Source organism: Sorex araneus, chromosome 1 (assembly GCF_027595985.1).
Source record: "Sorex araneus isolate mSorAra2 chromosome 1, mSorAra2.pri, whole genome shotgun sequence".
Taxonomy (NCBI): domain Eukaryota; kingdom Metazoa; phylum Chordata; class Mammalia; order Eulipotyphla; family Soricidae; genus Sorex; species Sorex araneus.
In genome coordinates this window covers 396,556,109-396,579,305 of record NC_073302.1, presented here as the reverse complement: position 1 = coordinate 396,579,305, position 23,197 = coordinate 396,556,109, and the positions used below count along the sequence as shown (strand labels likewise).

General features: G+C 32.7%; 1 protein-coding gene across 1 annotated transcript in view; it reads right to left on the bottom strand.

Moving 5' to 3' along the window:
- Positions 1–23,197, bottom strand: part of SEMA3E (semaphorin 3E) — a 241,595-nt gene that overhangs the window by 37,337 nt on the left and 181,061 nt on the right. Inside the window, exons 5-11 of the mRNA XM_004602144.2 lie at positions 22,313–22,406; positions 13,228–13,347; positions 11,068–11,210; positions 9,523–9,637; positions 8,785–8,854; positions 5,548–5,692; positions 3,406–3,628 (exon numbers count right to left, since the gene is read on the bottom strand). Of these exons, the coding sequence (XP_004602201.1) occupies positions 3,406–3,628; positions 5,548–5,692; positions 8,785–8,854; positions 9,523–9,637; positions 11,068–11,210; positions 13,228–13,347; positions 22,313–22,406 (910 nt within the window). The remainder of the gene's footprint in view (positions 1–3,405; positions 3,629–5,547; positions 5,693–8,784; positions 8,855–9,522; positions 9,638–11,067; positions 11,211–13,227; positions 13,348–22,312; positions 22,407–23,197) is intronic.

The window sequence follows — 23,197 nt, the reverse complement described above, 5'->3', positions numbered from 1 at the left end:
TGCTAAATTATTCAGGCCTCTTCTGTGACATACAATGAAAGAAATGTTTATCTGAAAATACCTTCCTAATAAGAAGCTATATACTTACTTAGTAAACTTCCCAGAAACATGCTGTGGAAATAATCATATATGTAGAGAGAGAATACACATATATGTATGATTATACATACATAAATTTTTAAAATAAGTTTATATATTACATGCAACACACATACTACTAATAGAAATTATTCAAGGATACAATGTTGAGAGACTAGCACAGTGTCTTCTTAGACTTACCATTTAGTCTCTTAATTGACAATAATTTCAAAATTTATATTTATACTTTAGAATTCTACCTTACAGTCTATTTAATCCTGAGCTTGCTCCATCCAGTGGAAAATTAATAAGATATAATTTGTCTATAGCAATAAATTTCAGCTAGAAATAACTTTTAAAAAGCAACATTTTATGACATTAATTTAAGATTTTCTACAGTATCTGAGCAGTTTGTTTCCAAGTTATCAAATCTTGTGAGTATGTTAATCAAAGTGGATAAAAATTTAATAATTTGCCTATGTTCTACACTTATTAATATTAATAAAATTTGAAACAGGTTTAATAACTAAGTCCATATAAAATAACCCATAATTAATGTCAAGAGAAAAAGCAAAGATGAAAATAAAATTATTGATTATAATTGATTTTTTTTGGGGGGTCACACCTGGTGATGCACAGGGGTACTCCTGGCTCTGCACTCAGGAATTACTCCTGGCAGTGCTAGGGGAACCATATGGGATGCTGGGAATCAAACCCTGGTTGGCCCCATGCAAGGCAAACGCCCTACCCTCTGTACTACTGCTCCAGCCCCGTGATTTTAAAATAAGGTATGTGTATCATATTAAATTATGTTTGTTAAACCTGAAGAATAGTGGAGTTTTACAGTGCTGTATTTGCATTCACCAGATATATTCTTTTGTCCTAAATTATGTGGTTCAACATAATAGTATATTTAAACATTATTTATATGTTAGCATAATATACCCAATATTTCTATAATTTTCAGATAGTTTTAGTGACTAGTATGAAAATATTAAAAGTATTTTTACTGATATATATTGATTTTTATTTTCCAAAGCATTTAAAAACAATAATAATGTTCTATGATTAATTTTCATCATATTATTTACTTATGGGCTTATATTTTCTTCACTCTGCTGAAAGTCACTGAAAGAAATTCATATCCAAGTAATTTTTAAGTTTGTTAAAAAAATTGATGGTTTGTTAATCTCGAATATTTTTAGTGCACATTATTAACACTCACTACACAAAATGAATTAATAAACTATAGTCTCTACTACTACTATATACCTTCCTGAAAACAGATGAATGGTTACTTACTCAAAATTTTGCTTTTTAAAAAACAACTCTCACAGGAGAAACTCAGAGCCAATATCAGTGTTCCAATTAATATTAATATTACATCCTTATTCCTCAAGTGGGCAAATGGTAACGTCTCCTCAGAGTTGTATGTCAGCTATGAAAGTTATGTGTGATAAATATTTGTTCTAAATAGCAACTGAAGTACTTGCTATGATGTACAAAAAAGAAGAAGAAACAATTGTTGTAAAGGCTTTATATGACTGTGGAATTTTAAAGTACTTGACAGGATTTGCTGTATCTTATCCTGGGTACCAAAGAATCCAGTTCTCTTCTATATGTTAGACCTAATGTAGAGCAACAAATGATACTAAACGTTAAAATTTTCATTTTTTACCATATTTATGTTGTTTTATTTGAGTATTATTATAGGGTTTTTCTTTTTTTTTTCTAAAAGCTCATCTCTATTTGGGTAACACTCACCTATTTGGTTCAAACAGTTGATTCTGATAGGTTCTGGTAAAAGTTGCTGTGGCAAAAGATTTAGAAAGCGATTGTTCCAAGTTGAAAAATCGTGAGACTACGGGCCAAAATGGCAATAGATAGAACCTTTCTGGTCATGGCACCCTAGTTTCTCTACAAGAAATCCTATACAGAATCAGCATTGTTTTTAGTGTTCTTCACCTGTTTATTTGTTTAAAGTGTTATAGTGTATAGACTGGAGCTATAGCACAGCGGGTAGGGCGTTTGCCTTGCACGCAGCAGACCGGAGTTTGATTACTCCACCCCTCTTGGAGAGCCCAGCAAGCTACTGAGAGTATCCCACCCGCACCGCAGAGCCTGGCAAGCTACCCGTGGTATATTCGATATGCCAAAAACAGTAACAACGAGTCTCACAATGGAGACGTTACTGGTACCCGCGAACAATAGATGAACAATGGGTGCCCATGAGCAATCGATGGACAATAGGATGACAGTGCTACAGAGTTACAGTTACAGTGAAGCAGAGGGGAAGGGTGGGATGCCAGGTACTTTAATTTAATTGCTTCTTTGAAATCTTTTCCACTGAATTGGTAGTTCAGACAAAACTGGCAGGGGTGGGACATAGTAAGAAGTGAAAGGAGGGCTCCTACCAGGTAACTGCGTCTTTGACCCCATGCTTGCAACTGTACATAGGTGCTTCCCTTTCCTGCTCACCTGTACCCAAGTTAATGGTAAGGCGGGCAACTCTCACCCGTGCATCAGGTGGATGAGAGCAAAGAAAGAATAGTGAGCAGCAGGACTAGGACCTTGAGACACCCAGTGACAAACTATGGATCAGTAAATACCAGCATGGGACAGAGATTACAAGGTTCCTACCTCAGACCAGGGAGCTGTGTACTGGATTGAGTACAGTGAAGGAACAGGACCGGTCCAATGTCCTTTGTACGTGAGAAGAAATAAGGGACATGGCCTGAGATTTGGACATGGACCGGGACTGTAAAGGAGCAGAATGAGTGAGGATGCACAGCGGTAAAGAGGTGTCATCAGAGAGGTGTCTAGAACAACGTACTTATACTGTACAGTAGACTATAACTTCCTAAATAGTTGTTTTATATGCAGACATTTCATGTAATATGCAAGGAACCACCTACTCAGATAAAATCATTATTTTCAGTGAAAAAAAGTTGCATTCATGGAATATCAGGAATGAAGTCCTGGGTTACCCCCAAATTATATAATTTAGTGAATAAGAAATGTGTTAAAAGGACAATGGCTTGGGGCTGGAGCGATAGTACAGCGGGTAAGACTTTTGCCTTGCATGCGGCCGACCCTGGTTCGAGTCCCAGCATCCCATAATGTCCCCAGAGCATTGCCAGGAGTAATTCCTGAGTGCATGAGTCAGGAGTAACCCCTGAAATGCTCGGTGTGAACCAAACAGCAAATAATAATAATAATAATAATAATAATAATGGCCTAATAGGATTTTGATGTCTTTAAAAATATTAATAAAGTTATTAATTTTAAGGTTCATTTAAAATAACTGGATACATTCTTATCTCTTACCAGTCCCAATAAACAAGACATCATATTGGCCATCCTCAGCTTCCACTCTATCCACTGCTATCTGTTTCAGGTTATATTTTCCATCTGTTTTCACGAGTATTGGTTTTTTATGGGCAGGTTTTATGGGCTGGTACATAAGTGGATGACTTCTGGCAAATCGAATGGCATCATCTGGATAGTCTTTGGTGGTTGCATACCTCCCTCCGTTTACTTTGCTGGCACACTGAAATAAAGAAAAATAAGGTAAATATATTTTGCCTAAATCTATTTTGGTTTTGGCTTATTGGGTCACACCCACCAATGCTCAGGGGTTACTCCTGGTTTTGCTCTCAGGAATTACTCCTGGATATGCTTGTGAGACCCTATGGGATGCCAAGGATTGAACCCAGTTGGCTGCCTGTGAGGCAAACACACTACCCTCTGTACTGTTGCTTCCTTCGGTCTTCTGTTTGATATCTAAAGATAACGCTTATAATCAAACAGGAGACTTAGAAAATTATATATCTTCATTTTAATAAATAGGCATTCAGAAACATTAAAGAGCCATATATTCTTCATTGCAGATGTGAAATCTGCGGTAAAAAATCCCAAAATTGCAATGAGAAGTCTGCTAAGATACTTTCTGGGGCTAGGGTGCACACTTCAAACCTAGATTCAATATACCTAGCCTTCTGAACAACACTGGCAATGACTCCAGAGGTTCTTTTAAGCACAGCTACGGTGGCCCTAGTGGTTCCTGGCACCACAAGGCCAGAGCAGCACTGAAGGATCATCTGATCAACTGTGTAGCACCCAGAAGCCCCAAGACTTTATGAGTACTGCTTTGAGAGTCACCTGTCAAAAAACTTGCAAGAAAAACTAAGCTATTTCAAACATTTAGTATATTTCAAAGACTCAGTTATTTCAAACATGCAGAAAGTAGTGAAATCTTAAGAAAGTGAAGTACATTTAATACTGATACCATTTTGATTGGTGAAAATGTTAAACGTAAATATTCTAATTATTTACCTCCGTTGTTTTGAATTTTTCAAAAATCTAAGTAAAATTTAGAAGATTAACATGTTGTTCATAGTAAACAATGTTTCTTTTGTGTTATGAATGCCCAATTCAGGATCACAACTGCACAAAACACTTTTCCTATAATCCAAACTATAAAATCTGGTTGATTATGTTTCCAGTAGCTCAGTCAGACTTATAGTACTGTTATACAGAAACTTATTAAAATTATATCAGTCAATTTTCAAGGGTACAAAATTACTTTGTTCTTCTGTAATCTGTGAAGCTTTATATTTTATATGGATTAAGAATGAAATTCAGAAAAACAAATATGCTAGTTCATTTTCTTCTTCCATTATCTGCTTCCCAATGTCTAAAACTGTCACTGACTTCAAAAATAAATGTTCAGTAGTACCTAGTTTACTCCTTGGAATACCTTGAACCATGCCGTTTCATGCTTTTTATTAAATGCTCTCTCTATTTGCATATTTTCCTCTAGAAACATCAGTGATTGTGATGATTATCTTGACAAAAATTTTCCACTTTAAAGTATAATACAGTAGTTCAGTAATCTAATTCTGCAAAGAGGGCTTTAAAATGATTTGTTTTTAAAAAATCAGGCCATATTTCTTAATTTGGCATGAATTTTTCACTTGAGTGTACTTTCATGATATATAATTGGAAACATTTTGGACCAGCCTGGAAGCAGTTCAGTAACCAGTCACTTCCTCCAAATCTCCTTTAAGACCATGTGGTTTCATGAAGCATTTCCAGCAAAGCCACAGGAGGGGGTTTCTCCATTTAAAGTGTAATTTCAGTCAATAGAGTGAAATAAAATATACTTTATGTCTTACTGAAAGTAATAATTTTAAGCTTGTGAGGGAATGATTGAAATGGTAAAGCCTTACACTTGTTAGTGGAGGTAAGGTTTGTTTCCACTTTGGATTTTGGCTCTGCAAAAACAGTTTCTACTTGACTTCCAAGTACTTAGAGAATGAGACTAGTGATAGGTTTCAACAGCTGCCCGTAAGTGTATTCTCTGACTGGCATGACAAGTTAAATGTTTGTACTCCACACCCCATGCACATAATTGTACTAAAACAGTCTCTAAATAATAAGAAGACTTTATTAAATGCCTCAACTTACAGAACCAGGCCTTGGATAAGGGACTTTCCCTTCATAGAGTGACCAGTGGTACTCAGGTCCTTCTTTGTGAGCATATGGTCCATTAAAAGCCGCCCGTATGCTAGACATATGATAGACACATATAGCATGGCCTCGAAATATATTACTGAAAAATAAACATAAACAATAAATCATTACTATTCTGGAACGGATGAAAAATATTCATTTAGTCAAACCCTACAAGTTACACATGAAACAATCAGGTAAAGAAACTATTAAACATTTCAAGCATCGAAACACTGAAACTTCCCATTTCCTTGCCTACTGATTATACTGCATTGTGATAGACATAAAATTAATTGTCGCTACATTTGATTATTCTTAAATCTTATATAATATGTTAACATATTTTATTGAGAATATCTAGTCTTTTTATTTTATTTATTTTTTTATTTGCTTTTTGGGTCACACCCGAGATGCACAGGGGTCACTCCTGGCTCTTCACTCAGGAATCACTCTTGGCAGTGCTCAAGGGACTATATGGGATGCTGGGAATCGAACCCGGGTCAGCTGTGTGTAAGGCAAATGCCCTACCTGCTGTCCTATTGCTCTAGCCCCAAGAATATCTAGTCTTATATGAAATTATTTATTGCCAAGTTGAATTACTTTAAGATTTTTCTTCCTTTTATGTTGTCCTATTTTCTAAGTCACAGTGTTCTCCTAGCCATCATGTAAATATTGGAAAAATTATAGTAAATTTTTATCAGAATTATCAACTGATATGGTAAAATAATAACTAAATTATACTGTTAGTAATATTTTTAGCATAGAGTCCCACAAACACCAACAAGTGTGTAGCACATAATATATGAGTACATATGTGACTGTATAACATGTATTCATTTCTATAGGAGTTATACAGTAGTGGAAATAAATTTGATTAATTTGGAGGAAATGCCATACTACAAAGTAACTCTTTAACTTCACACTTAGCAACAATTTAAATCATTTTATTCAGAAAATTTTCTACTTATAAAGGATAAGTACAGTAGTCAATTCACTACAACAAAGTTTATTAATACATTTGTAATGAGGTTCTGCAGAATGATAATTTTTAAATCATTAATTTTACAGATTTATCCATGTTGTGCAAATTAGCATGATATGAAAGACTAATATTGCCCAGTCTCCTGATTGTGAAAATTAAAATAATACTGTAGAACTGCTTTATAAAATTCAAAGGACTTTACAAATAGAAAATGTTCTACACTTAAGACACCTGTAGAACAGCAGTTATGTTACTGTCTTATAACATCAATTCACACATTTTATTACACACCTTGAAGCAATTGAAAATGCCTGCAATAGTGAGAAAAGTAGGTATGTCTCCTGACAAAGTGGCAGTAAACCTTTGATCACCAAGCTATGAATATCAACCACTACATCAGGTAACAGCTGGGAAGACTTTTCTCAGATTTTATATAAATTGAACAGAGTTGAGGTTATGGTAGAAAATGTTTTGTCTCCAAAATATCAGATAGATTTTTGTCTCTGAAATATCAGATAGATCCATTATACTATCATTTAAGAAAGCAGCTTAGAAACTGATCATACTGACCCATAGCAAACCTATAATCTCATGGCTTATAATTATCATATGAACTAGGGGATTATTATACAACATATGTATTTCTTAGTGGCATGAGAGAAAATGAAGTTAGAACTTTTTATGGACTGTGATAACATTCTACATTTATTACATCTCTTAGAATCAAGGAATAATAGAATAGCTTTCTATATTTTTGTATTTAAACAAAAGGTCTCACAATAGCAAGACACTTGTCCAAAGAATTGTATTTCTCTTTTCCAAAGGAAACAAAAGAAATCCCTTGCTAAAAAACTAAACAAAACCTTTGCAGATGTCCCTAAGCAAATGAGGTAGGCACACATATTATGCAACAGGTACAGGGTAATATAATTTGAGAGGATCTAAATAATTTCAGTATATTACTCTTCAGGCAGTTGAGGTATATTCTTTGTCTCATTCCAATCATCTCACTCTTGGGTATAAGAAAATGTTAAATAGAAAAACAGTAGATTATAAACCCTAAACCTGGACAGTTCACTTAAATTGAAAACATGGAAAAGAAATCATAAATGTTTTGAATATTAATCTATATAGAATCAGAAAACTAAAGGAGCTAGCAACAGCTTTGTGATTAAGGAATCAAGAAATATTTACTGGTTTTTTGTTTGTTTTGTTTATTTTGGGGCCACAGCTGGCTGTGCTCAGGGTTGACTCCTGGCTCTGTACTCAGGTATCAACTCCTGGAAGGCTCAGGAAACCATTTGTTGTGCCTGAGATCAAATCTAGGTTGGCAAAAGTCTTACCCACTATCCTCTCTCCAGCCCAATAAGAATTTATATGAGAAGGCAAATGACAAGTATTGGATAACTAGTAAATATATATTAGATAAGGAAGTCAATGTTTAGCCACTTCAAGCAAGAAAAGTGGCTAAGTAAAATCATAGTGATGGGAACTAGTAGATCTTGGGATTCTGTCAAGGTTTTTTTTATCAAATTATTTTTTATCAAAAACAGAACGTTAGAAGAGCTGTGGAGATAGTACAGTGCGTAAGGTAATTCCCTTGCATGAGGTCAATCTGTGTCGCATAACTGGCATTCCATCTGGTCCCCTTAGCACCACCAGAAGAAATTCTGAGTGCAGAGCCAGCAGTACCCCTTGAGCATTGCAGGGTGTGCCCAGTTTAAAAATCAATCAATCAATCAAACAAACAAACAAACAAACAAACAAACAAACAAACAAAAACCCAGAACCTTAGAGATCTTACAGAATAAATTTCCAAAGAAACTAACCTTTAATAAAGACTCTTAAATGTTTGACTTGAAAAATTCTCTATGATTTCATGAATCATCCTATATTTTATAGCATGAAATAATATAAATAGTACAAGAAACAATTCTATTGTAGTTTAGAGGAAGAAGAGATCAGCACACTTAGCACAGGAAGATACCGAGCAAACCTCAATTAAAAGTAAATAAAGACCTGGGTTTAAAAAAATATGACTTTAAAAATGAAAGTATAAGTGAAAACACTGGAGAATAAAGATACATTTGTAGCTTTTAAAACATGAAAAGTTAGAAAGTCAAGGAGCCAAATATTTCCAAGTTACAACACAATGATGAAGTGAAATCTTTTGCTTTCTAATGTCTGTAATGATGGCATATATTTCTCACCTGGTAGTGTTAAAGAGTCCAAATATCACTGGGTTCTTAGGATCTCTGGTATGCAGCAGAAAAACATCCTCTGGAGGAAAAAAATGCAATACTTGGTAATTTTAACTTTCGTTGCAGGTCAAGAGAATATATCAACATAACTTATCTTAGAGCTCACTAGAGATTTTCAGATGAACATACATATTCAATTTTCTAGCAGTGACTAAGACTTGGCTGGCTAGGGTGATTTGGGGCTGATCCTCAAGGAAAGAATCAAAGGCAATGACTCCAAATTAAGGACAGGGACTTCTTTCTGATGGTGTAATTCTTTATCCCTAAGGAAGTTAATCTGGCCAAATGAAAAGAATAGGAACTCATTTTAAATTCAGCAGAAATCAAGTATTGTAGACAGCTCACTTTGTATCACTGTCATCCCATTGCTCATCGACTTGCTCAAATGGGTGCCCGTAATGTCTCTATTCGTCCCTGTTGGGTGCTATTGTAGTCCAATGACTTATTGGGAGCTCTTTCAGGGTCAGGGGAATGAAGACCGTCATTTGTTACTGTTTTTGACATATTGAGTATGCCACGGGTAGCTTGCCAGGCTCTGCCATGCGGGTGGCATACTCTTGGTTAGCTTGCAGGGCTCTCCGAGAAGGACGAAGGAAATACTGCCCTTTGTAAGTACTGAGGACAACAAAGTTTCTAGAGAAGAATGTAGATCAAATAGTACAATTTTATTTTCTTAATAATAGTTACCTAATTCATCAAAATATGTGTCAATTCCATTCATTCCTGGTACAGAGCAAACCAATCTTGCTTTTAGGAAGGTGCTCCACTTATTCACCAATATTCTTTGTCCACCCACATCATTCTGTAAAAGACAAAGAGCAGGTAAACAGATTATGAAGAGTTTTTTTTCTGTACTATTAGACGTAGAAATGAAGAATTAGTCTTTTCTTTTGATGTGGAAATTTAATATAATTCTCATATCCTATTATTTAAAATTATATAATGGGAACTGAGGAGGCTTGGGTGGGAGAGATGGTCTGTGAGTTAATGGAAGAAGACTTTGGAAACACTGGTGGAGGGATTGGTGTAGTAATTCTGCAACTATAACTCTGAATTGATAGCATTGTAAGCTATTGTACCTCAATAAAAATTAATCAGACTTCTAAAATTATAGAATACTTTTTAGATTTTCACATTCTGACTTTTCAATGTACTCTCATAGATAATGTAGTGGTTTTTTTGGCATGGCAACTATTGTTATTATTTTAAGAAATGATTTTAGAAGTCAAACTGCCATTTTTGCAGATGATGTAATATTGTACCTGGAAAACTCAGTCATGGATGAAAAATACCTGATCTGTGAAAATACCAAGGAATAGTCCCTAAATATCATAATTGGAAGAAATAGCATCTTAAGCTAATAAATACAAGGGCATATATCATTCGTCTTTTTACTGTATATACACAATTCATACACATGTGTATATACATACATGCATAGTAATATATATATATATATACATATATACATATCTTCTGAGATTTATTCTTAAATAAAAAAATGACTTTCATTTACAACATCATCATAATGTTGATGATGTCAGTGGGGCTGGAGTGATAACACAGTGGGTAGAACATTGGCCTTACACGTGGCCAACCAGGGTTTGATTCCTCCCCCCTCTTGGAGTGCCCGGCAAGCTACCGAGAGTATCTTGCCTGCATGGCAGAGCCTGGCAAGCTACCGGTGGCATAGTCAATATGCCAAAGACAGTAACAACAAGTCTCCCAGTGAAGATGTTACTGGTGCCTGCTCGAGCAAATCGATGAGCAACGGGATGATAGTGATACACTGATATCGGTGGTTCTGTATGTTTTTAAATAACCTATCTAAATATCTGTTAATCTACAGACATTTTTTTCTACAAAGTAACCTGAATTATTGAAATGCTTTTATAAATTACTAAAACTATGATCTAAAGAAACAATATGATTATATAAACTTTTTAAATGGAAAATAAACTTTTTAAACTTCTGCATGGCAAGAAACACAGTTTAATTGTAAACTTTATTTCAGCATGGCTATGAAAATAGTAAAATGTCATATAAAATGCAAAGCTACTTAAGATAAAACTTTCACAAGTACGGAGTATAAAGATTAGTTATGTAAAAATAACTCTTAGAAACCAATACAATAGCATAAATACTCTAAGGAAGCCTACTACAATTCCAAAGATATTTCAATAAAAAAATTATGATATAAGCAAATTAACTTGAAAGAATTGCAATCCTCACCACACAAAGTCGCCCAACTCGGGTGTAGATTGCGTGGGCATTGTTTTCTGCCTCCAGAGCCTTCTCAGTAAAAAAGAAATATACTTTGTTGTCATCTCTATCTTCATTGTCAGGGATCATATATGAACCCACAAATTTTGGTTCTATTAAAGTAAAAAGAGAATGAAATTTACATTTCATAATAATTATATATCATATGGTATCACATATTCTTAAGTTTAACTATTCATATGAGTACACTCTTTAAATTTTATACTAAACACTAAAATTGTGTAGCTATATTCATATGAGTAAACACTTTACTTTAAATTTTATACGAAACATTAAAATTGTGTAGCTATATCCATTTATTTTATACATTAGCAGTTTTTAAAGTAGGAGAAAAATAAATAGAAAATAAGAACTAAAAGAAAAAACAATATTGTACATTTATTTCAGACTTTAAATATATTCAGAGAACATATTTGGGAGACTATGACAGTAATTAAAATTTATTTGTTTAGACAAACTCATAAAGTCATTACATACTGATTATACATAGTTTATTAACACATACTAATTTATAATTCATAGCATAGTGAGTAAGGCGTTTGCCTTGCATGCAGCCGACGTGGGTTCAGTTCCTCCCTCCATCCCTCTTAGAGAGCCCGGCAAGCTACCGAGAATATTTTGCCCACACATCAGAGCCTGGCAAGCTACCAGTGGCATATTCAATATGCCAAAAACAGTAACAACAAGTCTCACAATGGAGATGTTACTGGCGCCTGCTCAAGCAAATCGATGAGCAACGGGATGACAGTGACAGTGATGATGAAATTATCTACCAGTCTTGTTCTTAGAAGACCATTTTAAGCACAAAATTTACTTGAAGTCTTTGTATTTATAATGTAAAGAATGTTATTTTATGATTTTTATTGATTTGGTACATCAAATACTTCAACAACATGCTGTCAATAATCATTATGTGTGCTAAAGGTTTATAAATAAGACTAAATGATGAAAATGCTCACTTTCAAAGGCTTTTGTCTTTAGATATGCCAGTATACCAATACTCTTAGTACTGCTTACAGAAGTCTATATCAATGAACAAATAATTATTGTTTTGATAATTTTATTTATCTATAATATTCAATGTTATCTTACTGAAACAAGTACAGGAAAGTATGAATTCATCCAAAATAATGAATTACAAAAGCTAATAAGACATGCCAAAAACAGTAACGAGTCTCACAATGGAGACATTACTCATGCCAGCTCAAGCAAATCAATGAACAACAGGATGACAGTGCTACAGTGCTATAATAAGAGAAAAAAATATATATGTATGTATAATATCTGTGACAAAAGGAATGTTCTACTCTTATATACATATATTTATTTATATAAATCTTTATTTTTAAGATAATTTTTAGAGACTATGAAGACAGTTTAGGGGTTACAATTTTTGGCTTGCATAAGGCAAAAATCTGGTTTGATCCTCAAACAAGATATATGATCCTTTGAACACCCCCAGAAATGATCCTTGAGCAGAGGCAGGATTAAGCTCTGAGTATAGCTGCAAGGGGTAAGTGGTCCAAATCACTTCCCCATCTCTCTTTACCCCAGCCCCAGCCACGAAATCCTTAATTTTATTTAGGAGGGATCATATTCAGAGATGCTCCAGATTACCCCTTGCATTAAGAACTATGTGATGCCAGGTTTGAAGCCTGGCCTCTAACATGCAAAACCTATGCTCAGCCATTGAGCTATTTCTCTCCAGTCCAACTTTCTGTCTTTGTTTTATAAGCCACATCCAGAGGAGCTTAGGGCTTGCTCCTGACTCTGTGCTCAGGGATCATTCCCATCAAGCGCAGGAAACAACAGAGTGTCAGGGATTGAACTTGGGTTGGTCGTATGCAAGGCAAGTGCCCTCTGCACTGTACTATCAATGTCATCCCCAGCCCAATATTTAATATGTTTTATGCCCAATATTTAATGTTTTATGAATGTAGACTTTATAATTAAGTCCATCTAAATGGCAATAAAATCCTGAATCTGCAAAATCTATAGATTATGTTACTATTATTCTTGTTATTCAATTGTAAAATTTTCTAGATTGTAAAATTTTCTAGAGTTCTAGACTTATATCTGAGATTCATCCTTTTCTTCCCTCAGCCTTACCTTTCAACAGGCGCTCATCATCATGCTCAGTGCGAATATGTGTCAGTCGTCCCATGCTCCGGAAGATCGCGGCATCTCTGCTCCAGTAGTCACTATAGAGCCCAGTAAACAATTCCGTACCTTTGAGGAAATGGTGCAAAATAAATCAGTGCTTGTTTCTGATTTAGAAGACAACTATCCACCATAACTGCAAATTTACTGTGCTTATGACCTTAGGAAACATTATTGTTATGAGCAAACATGTTATAGTCAGATAACTAGGGCTTCAATCCTGACTCCACATGCACTAGCTTGGTGAAGACAGACTAAGTTACTTAAACTCTGTGTATCTCAGTTTCTTCACACACAAATAGGCAAAGCACACAAAGGGTAATTAAACATAAAAAAAAACTTAGAGTAGCTAGAATATACTCAGATCTATCTGAGTATTAACAAATAACGTGGATTCATCTTATTTTGCTAAATTTCTTCTTGATGCTAAGCATTGAGGCATTTTTACTATAATTATTTTATTATTATACTGTTATAGGTATTATATATGTGACTTAACCCCAATGCTTTTTAATTTTTACATTTTTTTGTTTGTGCGCCACTCCCAGCTGTACTCAGGACATACTCCTGGCACTGTGTTCACTCTGTGCATCACTCCTGGAGTGTTTTGGGACCTTATCTGTGCTGGGGATCTAACCCAGATCAGTCATATGTAAGGCAAGTACCCTACCTAATACACTATCACTCCATTCCTTAATCCTTCTTATAATAAGAAACTGTTCTCATTAAATATATTGTGAATATGGGAACCACAAAGTCCCACAAAGTTTTAAGTAATCCAATTAGTCATCATTTAATTTGTGAATTTGTGGCTTAGTTAGATTTGAATGATATAAAATTTCATAATTTAATCAGGCGGTAATCAGAATGCCACTAAAGTAAGTTGTAATATGTGGTGATGGTTACAGACATAAGTCAGATCAAGAAATGAATAAACTATGCAGGCTCTTAAAAAATGGTAATGTGTGTTTGAAGTCTAAAAGAAAGACAGTACAACAGTTTATTTAAAAAAAAGAAAAAGAATGCTAAAATATGGAAAGGTAATGGAAGGAAATGACTAGAACTCCTGAAAAACTGACCCTATACAGCACAGCGTAAGAAATTGGACTCATTTTTTGTGGGTGACACAGAAATAGTGCGTTCTTCAGAGTGGCAGCACTTTCCCTGAGCACATATTGCTCCAGGGCCCGGCCCAAGGAGAAACTTCTCTGGCCAAAACTCAAATGTTAGCAGCAAACCACTGGAAAAAGCAACTTCAATTAGGGGTGGTAAAGTAATTTTCCAAATTAGTGTCAAGTAACTGTTGTTAGTTTTAAGATAAATATAGTGATGATGATATACTGAATGCACTATTATTTCTGCCAAATTTGAGGTACACGCATATGTATACATGGTATTTAATGTGCTTTGAAATTTAAGAGACTTCAAATTCATTATTTTCAATTGAATAGATTTAATGAAGCAGGCAGTTTTGAAATTAAAATTGTAAGGGTTACATAAAATATAAAAAATGATCAAGTATGTTAACAGAATTTTAAAACTTGAGATCATATTTACAGATGTTACTTTTAGATTAAAAATTATTTCAATAGTAAGATGTGGTATGTAAGGTAATTTTTAAAAAAACTTTAGTAAATACTTGTTACAGTTTTAAAATTAGAGAAAACCATTGAGTTCTTAATAGAACACTTTGTAAAGAACTTATTTTCAACTTGAGTCAACTGATTTAATTTTTAATTAGTGAAAATGATTGCTTTGTAAAACCAGATTTTGAAATAGAAAAATGAGATAAAAGTTGAACTAAAAATTTTAATAAAATAATGTTTTTCTAAATGAAGCTATAAGAAACTATTTTTCATTGTCTGTGGTCATGCAGAATAACAGAACAAGGAAGGGAATTTGAAGTTTCAAATAGGGGATGCCTAGATCACCCTAGATCCTAGATCATTGAATTGAGGGCAGAGAAGGAAAGAAATCAAGGGGAAGTATGAAAGGTAGACAGGAGTTAACCAGGGCAGGGTACAGGAACATCAGGCACACCAGTGGTATAGAAGTATGGTATTTCTCTATATCTAACCCACAAGCCAACAGCAGTGTAAGTAGGAGACCAAAACTACAATATCCAAACTTAAAAATATGCCTGTTGAGCAGATAGGCTGGGGGTTAGGAGCAAACTTGGGGGCAAAGATGGAGCAACTGACACTAGTGATGGGATTAGTATTGAAACCTGTACTTCTCAAACTCTATTATAAACAACTCTGCAAATCACTGTGCCTTAAAAACAATGATAAAAGCAAAAGACAAATACATAAAACATTTTGTCTTTTCTTTCTTATATTTTTTAACTCATAAAAATCCACATGGATACTTAAAAACATAGAGAACAGATAATAAAACAATACTGTCAGATGAATTTACTTTTAAGTAGTATTTACAATGCAATATAAAAAAGATTATAAAAAGGCAAGAAGAAGAAAAGACAGTGAGAGAAGAGAAACAAATTTAAAGTAGAATAATAACGATTGGTTAATCAAAAATAATATACAAAAAATATAAAAGGGTCTAAATTTAACCCTTTAATCAAGTCTTTCTCTTTTTTTTTGGAGATGCGGGTTGGACTGAATAGAGTCCTTGGGGATCATAAATTTTATGATATAAATGAATCAGTTTGTCCATAAAAGAATAAACTAACTACTGAAAACCAGACTGAGATTTTCTAATTTTTTGAAATTTTAATACTTGATTATATTTATCATATAAAGTATAAAGATAATTTTATAAAATTATATTTAACACAATAGGTTGGATGTCTGGAACATCATCTCAAAATTCATTACTTTAATGCCATAAATTTACCAAACAAATACCCCTGTGAGCCAGTAGGTGGCACTCCAATAATTACAAATATATCCATAGCCAGGCTGGTTATCAGCACAAAGAGATGGATATTACTGATTTTACCCAATTTCCCTTTTTGTACTTGGATAAAAGAAAATTCTTTGTGAACAGTTCAAATAACACAATAAAAACTGTGTGAAATAAACTTCAAAGAAGTTACACAGGCATAAATTCTATAAGCCATATGAAATTAATCAAATGTGTTTCTGTTGGAAATCAGCAAAGATTCTTCTTCTATCATATCAGTGTGAAGAACAAAATAAATTCATTGTACTATATAAAAATTATATTAAGGAAATTATTTCTATATAAAATTTAAAGATAGCCATTAATCAAAATAATAGATTAGATTAAGCTCTAGGCAAAAGTGTAGCTAAAGTGGTTATATGAACAGAAATCAGCATCATTTTTTGTTCTACATATTTATAGAAAGTACATAATTTCTGTTCTAAACCTTTACTTTAAAGTTATAATCATTTGGTGTAATTAGAGAAAATATGTGACTCGATATTTTACTATTTGACAGTGTCCACAAATAATATCTGGATAAATCTTATATTTGTTGAATGAAAGTTTCATTATAAATAACAAAATATGTTTTAGTACTTAAAACATAAGGCCTTTTAACTTTGTAATTTCATATTCCTATGGAAATAAGTCATTTAATATATGTTTTTATCTTAGTTGTATATTTATCTGGTTAACAATGTATTTTAAAATTATGAATGCAAATAATCACCTCAATTTTAATGCTCTATTTTATTTTCATTGTTAATAGAATTAGCTTCTGATGTTAACTGATTTATGGTGATTTCAGATGGCCAATGTGGCTATAATTTTAAAAAAATAAAGCACATCTGCAGGATATTTTAACAGGTGAGTGTAACTTATCATTGTCATTCTCAACAATAGTCTCTATGTACAGATAACAGAAACGTGAAAACAGAGCTGCACTGGAAATCTTAAGAAACCAAAACCCTTGTACCAACTCTTCTCTTGGACCATGACAATGCTGTTCAACTCTGCATGGTTTCAGACAGATTTCCAAGTAATTTATGAAGCCTTTCCCCATTTTCTTTCCACTGCTAATTGCCTAAAATTTTGCACATCCCCTTCACCTTCTATTTATCCATCAATTTTAGTGACTGGGTTTATTCAGTGATCCTTTCTCTCCAGAAACCTTCCGTAAACAAACTTATTATTATCATGGTTCAGAGTACCATCACAGCCTTCATGTCTATTTTGATCATTCAACTATAATTTAATTGCATCCCTATGTATTTCATTAACCCCACTAGAAAGAAGGCTTTTTAAAGTGTTTTATAAATTAATTGTTCCCCTATATTGTGAACACAATGTGATATACTTAATATAATCAATAATCAATTAATGAATAGTTCATTGAATTAACAAATGAATATATTAGATAGTTCAGGTAGATATTTGAATTAAAATCTCTGAAATGAAATAAAGAAAAACTGACTTCATAAAACCATTTCAGGGGCAAAAATTATTAAGATAAAGATAAGTATATATAGTACTAATATGAATAAAAGGATGCTTTAACTTTTTTACTCTTCAAGGATCCTAGGTTATTTATTATTTTAATTGTATTTTAATATTTTATATTATTTTATATTTTATTAAATGATTTTATATTATCTTAATTCAATGGAGGAGGGCCCATTTTTTTACCTTATTAGTTTCAACCCTCAAATTCTAAACTGTTAATGAAAGATAATAAGCATTTTCATTTGACTCTTGGCAATATTTATAGTCGCTTTAATCATTACAAATAATTGTAAGTTTAATGCAATATTTTTCACATAAATTTTCTACTTTTACAATAAAAACTTTCATTGAAGTTGAATTAAATCTATTTTAAAGTCCTATTTTATGGAATTTAGCAAGAGCTTTGTTTTTGAATATTTGAATCTGTATGAGTTCTTACTATTTTAGAAATACATATTTTAATTACTAAATTAAGAAAAATATCACATTAGTTTTCTAAGCCCTTCTCCTGATGTGATAACCAGGTATTTCTCTTTTTTATTGCTAATTTGGGAAGCACACTAAAAAAAGATCTCCAGATAAGCATAAACTTTCAAAGTGTGAACAATTACATGACAAACCAAAGTGATTTTCCCTCAAACATTAGTAATGGATATCATGTATGTTAGCATACCTTCGGCACTTCAGGTAAGCATTAAGTTACACCTAGAACAGGTAATACAAGTTTGTGGCACAATGAAATGTTAAAAGAAATGACAATAGATTTAAGAGGATGAAAGATAGGGCAAAATCTTAAATTAGAGATGGTAATTTAATAAGGAGAGTAAAATTACAATATTCTATCAAACATAAATGATAAAAATCATCAGTTTATAATTTTGCCTCTCTGGCCAAAATAACATGACAAAAATATTCATGCAAATTGACTTGGTTCAATCACAAAATGTAATAATTTAATAGCAAGTTATATACTAAGTATCAGACATGTAACACAGAAATTCATTAAATAATTTGTTGTTTTGACAAATTTTTGTAAAGATAGGGTTAGAGGTCATGCTATGCACACAAAAACCCTGAACTTCAACCCAGGGACCACATCCCCAGTGACATTAAATGATCCTTGAGCACTGAGCCACAAGTAACTTCTGGGAACTGTTTATTGTGGTCTGCCAACCAAAAAAATATTTGAAATTAAAAATAAAACTAAGTTGTAATGTCTTACATTCATCAATTACTTAGGTCAGCTTAAATACGAAGGGCATTTAGATAGACATATTGAAATATTACAAACTTATAAGCTAATCAAGATACATTATGTTAATACAAAGTGGCATTTCAAGAGCAAGCCTGATTAAATCTTGTTTAATTTTGATTATTTTATGATTACAGTTAACATAAATTAATAAGGAGTTTGTATTAGACTTTAAATCCTATTTTCTTCTGGAAACATAACTTACTGACAGATTATTCCTAATCACATTATAAATTTAATAAAAATGCTTATTAACAGCCTTTCCCCTTGCATTTAATTCTTGTTCTTTACTTTTTCAGTATACTTTTAATCCTTGTAACCTTAAACTAAGTAAATTTAAATTAACAGAAATAAAAATTATATCAAAGTAATTGGAAGGCATTCTTTCTCATTTACAAGAAAGATCTTCCCACTTTTGGGGTGCCTTATTGGTTTTATGAGTATTGCTACAACATTGTGTTTTTTAATATTCCTAAATCATGAAATTATATCTTACTGTGAAAAAGACATTAAAAGTTGTAACCTATAATTAATAGGAATGAAGGAGAAGCAAAGGGTCTTATAAAAATGGTCATTATCTCTTAATATCTCCTTGTCCTAGCACATTGGCAGAGCACATATGTGGTCATAAACTACCACATGAATGTACTCTTACCCTGTCAGAGTAAGCTACACTGAGCCTGTCAAATTCCAATTCAGGTAGCTCCATTTTTCCACCCACCCCAAATTCCTGTTGCTTTTTCAATTGGGTGAATTATTTCTACTTCCTCTATTTTAAAGAATAGCCGCACACATAGGTTATCAGGTTTCCATCCCAGTGACTGCCACATATCCACAGTGAGTCAATGATCTCTCAGAGGTACTTTCGGGATGAAAGCTAGTGGATGAATGTGAAGAATTATATTTTTATTTCTTCTCTTTGGAGGGATTATTCTATAACTTTTGTGTTTAGCTTGGAGGGCTCTTATGATTGGATTTCTCTTCTGAATAAGGAAAATAGTCACCCAGATGGCAAGCACTTCAACATTTCAGCATAGAGTAATTCAATTTGGAAGTTCAATGAAACTCACTTGGAAATGTCCCTCCAGTAATATTTCACCTCTTTAAAAGTTTAGTTTTAAATACTTAGTTTCATTCATAAATTAGTACCTAGGAGGCTGAATGGTGAGCTGAAGACTAAAGATATTACTTTCAACAATTTAAATAAAATATTCAAAATAGTGTTAGGTCTCTACTAATAAACTTAGTATTTTATATTGAAAATATTGTTTCCTGTGCAATTTTTAGCTCTCAATACTACTTACATTTTTAAATACAATTGCAAAATTTATTTTCACTTATTTAGGAATGGCAGTATTACATTCAGTGAATATTTACAGTCTGCATAAGAAAAAAATATGAGAAGAAATTTATTCTAGATATTATCAAATATTAAATCTAAGAAGTTACAATAAGACTAAAAATACTACAGAGAAATTAAACAAACCTACCAATCATGTATTTTAATTCAAGTGCTGCTAGTTTACCAGGATTTTTCTGAGTTTTATGAATCTGCTCTTTACAAGAAGTGCCATTCTAAGCTTTTTTTTTTTTAATTGAATAACCGTGACATAGCTACAAGCTTTCATGTTACACACAATGATCAAACATCCATCCCTTCACCAGCGCACATTCCCCGCCACCAATATCCCCCTCTCACTACATTTGGGCATTATAGTTTGCAATCTGGAAACAACCCAAGTGCCCTAGAACAGATGACTGGCTAAAGAAACTTTGGTACAACTATACAATGGAATACTATGCAGCTGTTAGGAGAGATGAAGTCATGAAATTTGCTTATAAGTAGATAGATATGGAGAGTATCATGCTAAGTGAAATGAGTCAGAAAGAGAGGGACAGACAGAGAAGGCCATTTCTAAGCTTTGATTCCTAAAAAGACTTAAGTATGTTTATTTTGATATTTAAAATGTTTTCCTCATATTTTGTTTATATCCACCTACACACTTACATTACACAATTATGCACACAAATACATAGATTAGTAGAAAAATTTAAGTTTTCTTACAGCAATACTTTTCTTTAAATTGTTTTTGGAAAATTAAATTCTATTTTTTTATTCCAGACCCTGAAAAACTAAATTAAATCATCAAATTCTCCTTTATAGTTATTCTAAATGCTGAAGGTGAAGTAAATATTTTTTATTTAACAGAACATAGTATTTTTCTCTATAAACATATCCCAATATATACACACACATGCAAATACATACAAAATTTTATTTATTTGCATCTGAATAACAACACAGAAATGGAAATTAGAAAGCTGAATGCAAAACACTTCAAAATCAGTTGTTCAGGTGATCAAAAGCAAAAAGTCCAAGAAATAATAGAATCTCTATAATGCACAGAAATATTTGTATTAATTTAAATTCCAAATTTAGATATGTTGATTTATCATCAGAGGAAAATGGTAAATTTTTGTAATTTATTGAGCATAGGAAGTCTACATGCTACACTATTTACATCTTCAAATAGGATGACCCAATGAAAGTATATTACTCTAAGTGTAATAGATGAAACTTACATATGTATGCCATTCCTGTATCATAACTCTCATCACTGAGTATACTGATGAGTTTTAATAGTAGCTATCATTTATGTCAAGAATTGTTTTCTTCAATTTTATACTGGATAACTCACTAATCTCTCCATACCACTATAGAGCTACAAGAATTTGACAAGTGTGACATTTTAAACTCCTCTCTAATAAAGTCCTCAGTTACCTAATCAAAGTAGATTGAACTAAGTTGAAATCTAGATCTGAGACAGCCAGCTTATTCTAATACTCTGATGTAGTTAATAATATATGAATTAAAACCTCTATGGATTTTGCTCTAGATCAGCATAAATTTACACAAATAATTTTGAAGTGCTCAATGAAAATTATTTTTCTTATGAATTTTAATGACTATAAAAGGATCCAAGAAGAGAGTAAAATTCTTCTAAATTTTCAGAGTAAGTATAAAAATAATTAAGATGTGTTTATTATTTTCATGTCTCTCATTATTGAAACATATACTTACATATCCATATCATTTCATTTTGTGAACAATATTTAACACAATTTTTATACAATTATTACATCAGACATAAATGGCAATATGTGTTTTCAGAATGTTACACACCTAGTTTATCACAGCTGCACTGTATTTTAGAGTCAAACTGGTTCCAGTTAGCATGACCTGAAATGCAACTTTAATGCTCCCAGCACCAATAAAGAGATATCACAAAGAAGTACATATAAAGAAATTCCAAAAGAATCTAAGTTTCAAACCAACTGACTACACCTGATGCCTGTGACAAGGATAATTACCAATCAATGTGGAGATGAAGGAAGAACTGGGATCAAAAGGACATCTGCCCCTTCCTCTCTCAGATCTGTGTGACTCCAGGTGAAACAGGGGGTCCTTAGAAGAAAACCAGAAAGACCATTATGCATCTGCTAACTTTAATAAGGATCTAATTGCCTAGATAAAGCATGAAACCAGGATTACTTATAGTATAGGTATTGTAAATAGGCCACCAGTGAATAATATCAAGTTATTTAGAAATGAAACAAGCTTTAAAAATAAATTCATGCGATTTACAGATCTAAATAAGTTTCTCACTCCTTCCAAAATGTGTGCATGTGATAAAAAAGAAATCTTCAGTTTTTAATCATTTTATCCAGCGGAAATCATTATTCTGAGATGTGTCATATATTTCAAATGAATGAAAACTTGTCCAATAAATATTACAAAAAAGAAAATTCAGTGACACACAGAAATGGGCCACTTTTTCATCCAGACCGTTATTAATTCTTATTAATTCATAAATAAAATGATAAACATTTCTAACAATTCATAATACATATTTCTAGCCATTTACATTTTTACATCATTGCTTATGATCATTTAATAGTTTAATGAATGGCTACTGTATAAATAATATTCTTAAATACATGTAACTCAATGCTGTTTTTAAAGAAACATTTCAGTCTTTCTTTGTACCTAATAATAATTTTCATGAGAAATGAATCTGGTTATGATCACATAACCACAGAATTTTTTCCCGAATGTTCTTATAGTTTAAAACTCTTTCTTAATCAAGTAAATTCTAAACAAACAAGGTAAAATGAAATATTTTGGAACAAAGTGCCAGTAAAAATCAATTTGGGTTAGAGAGACAGTACAGGGAGTATGGAGTTGCCTTGCATGCG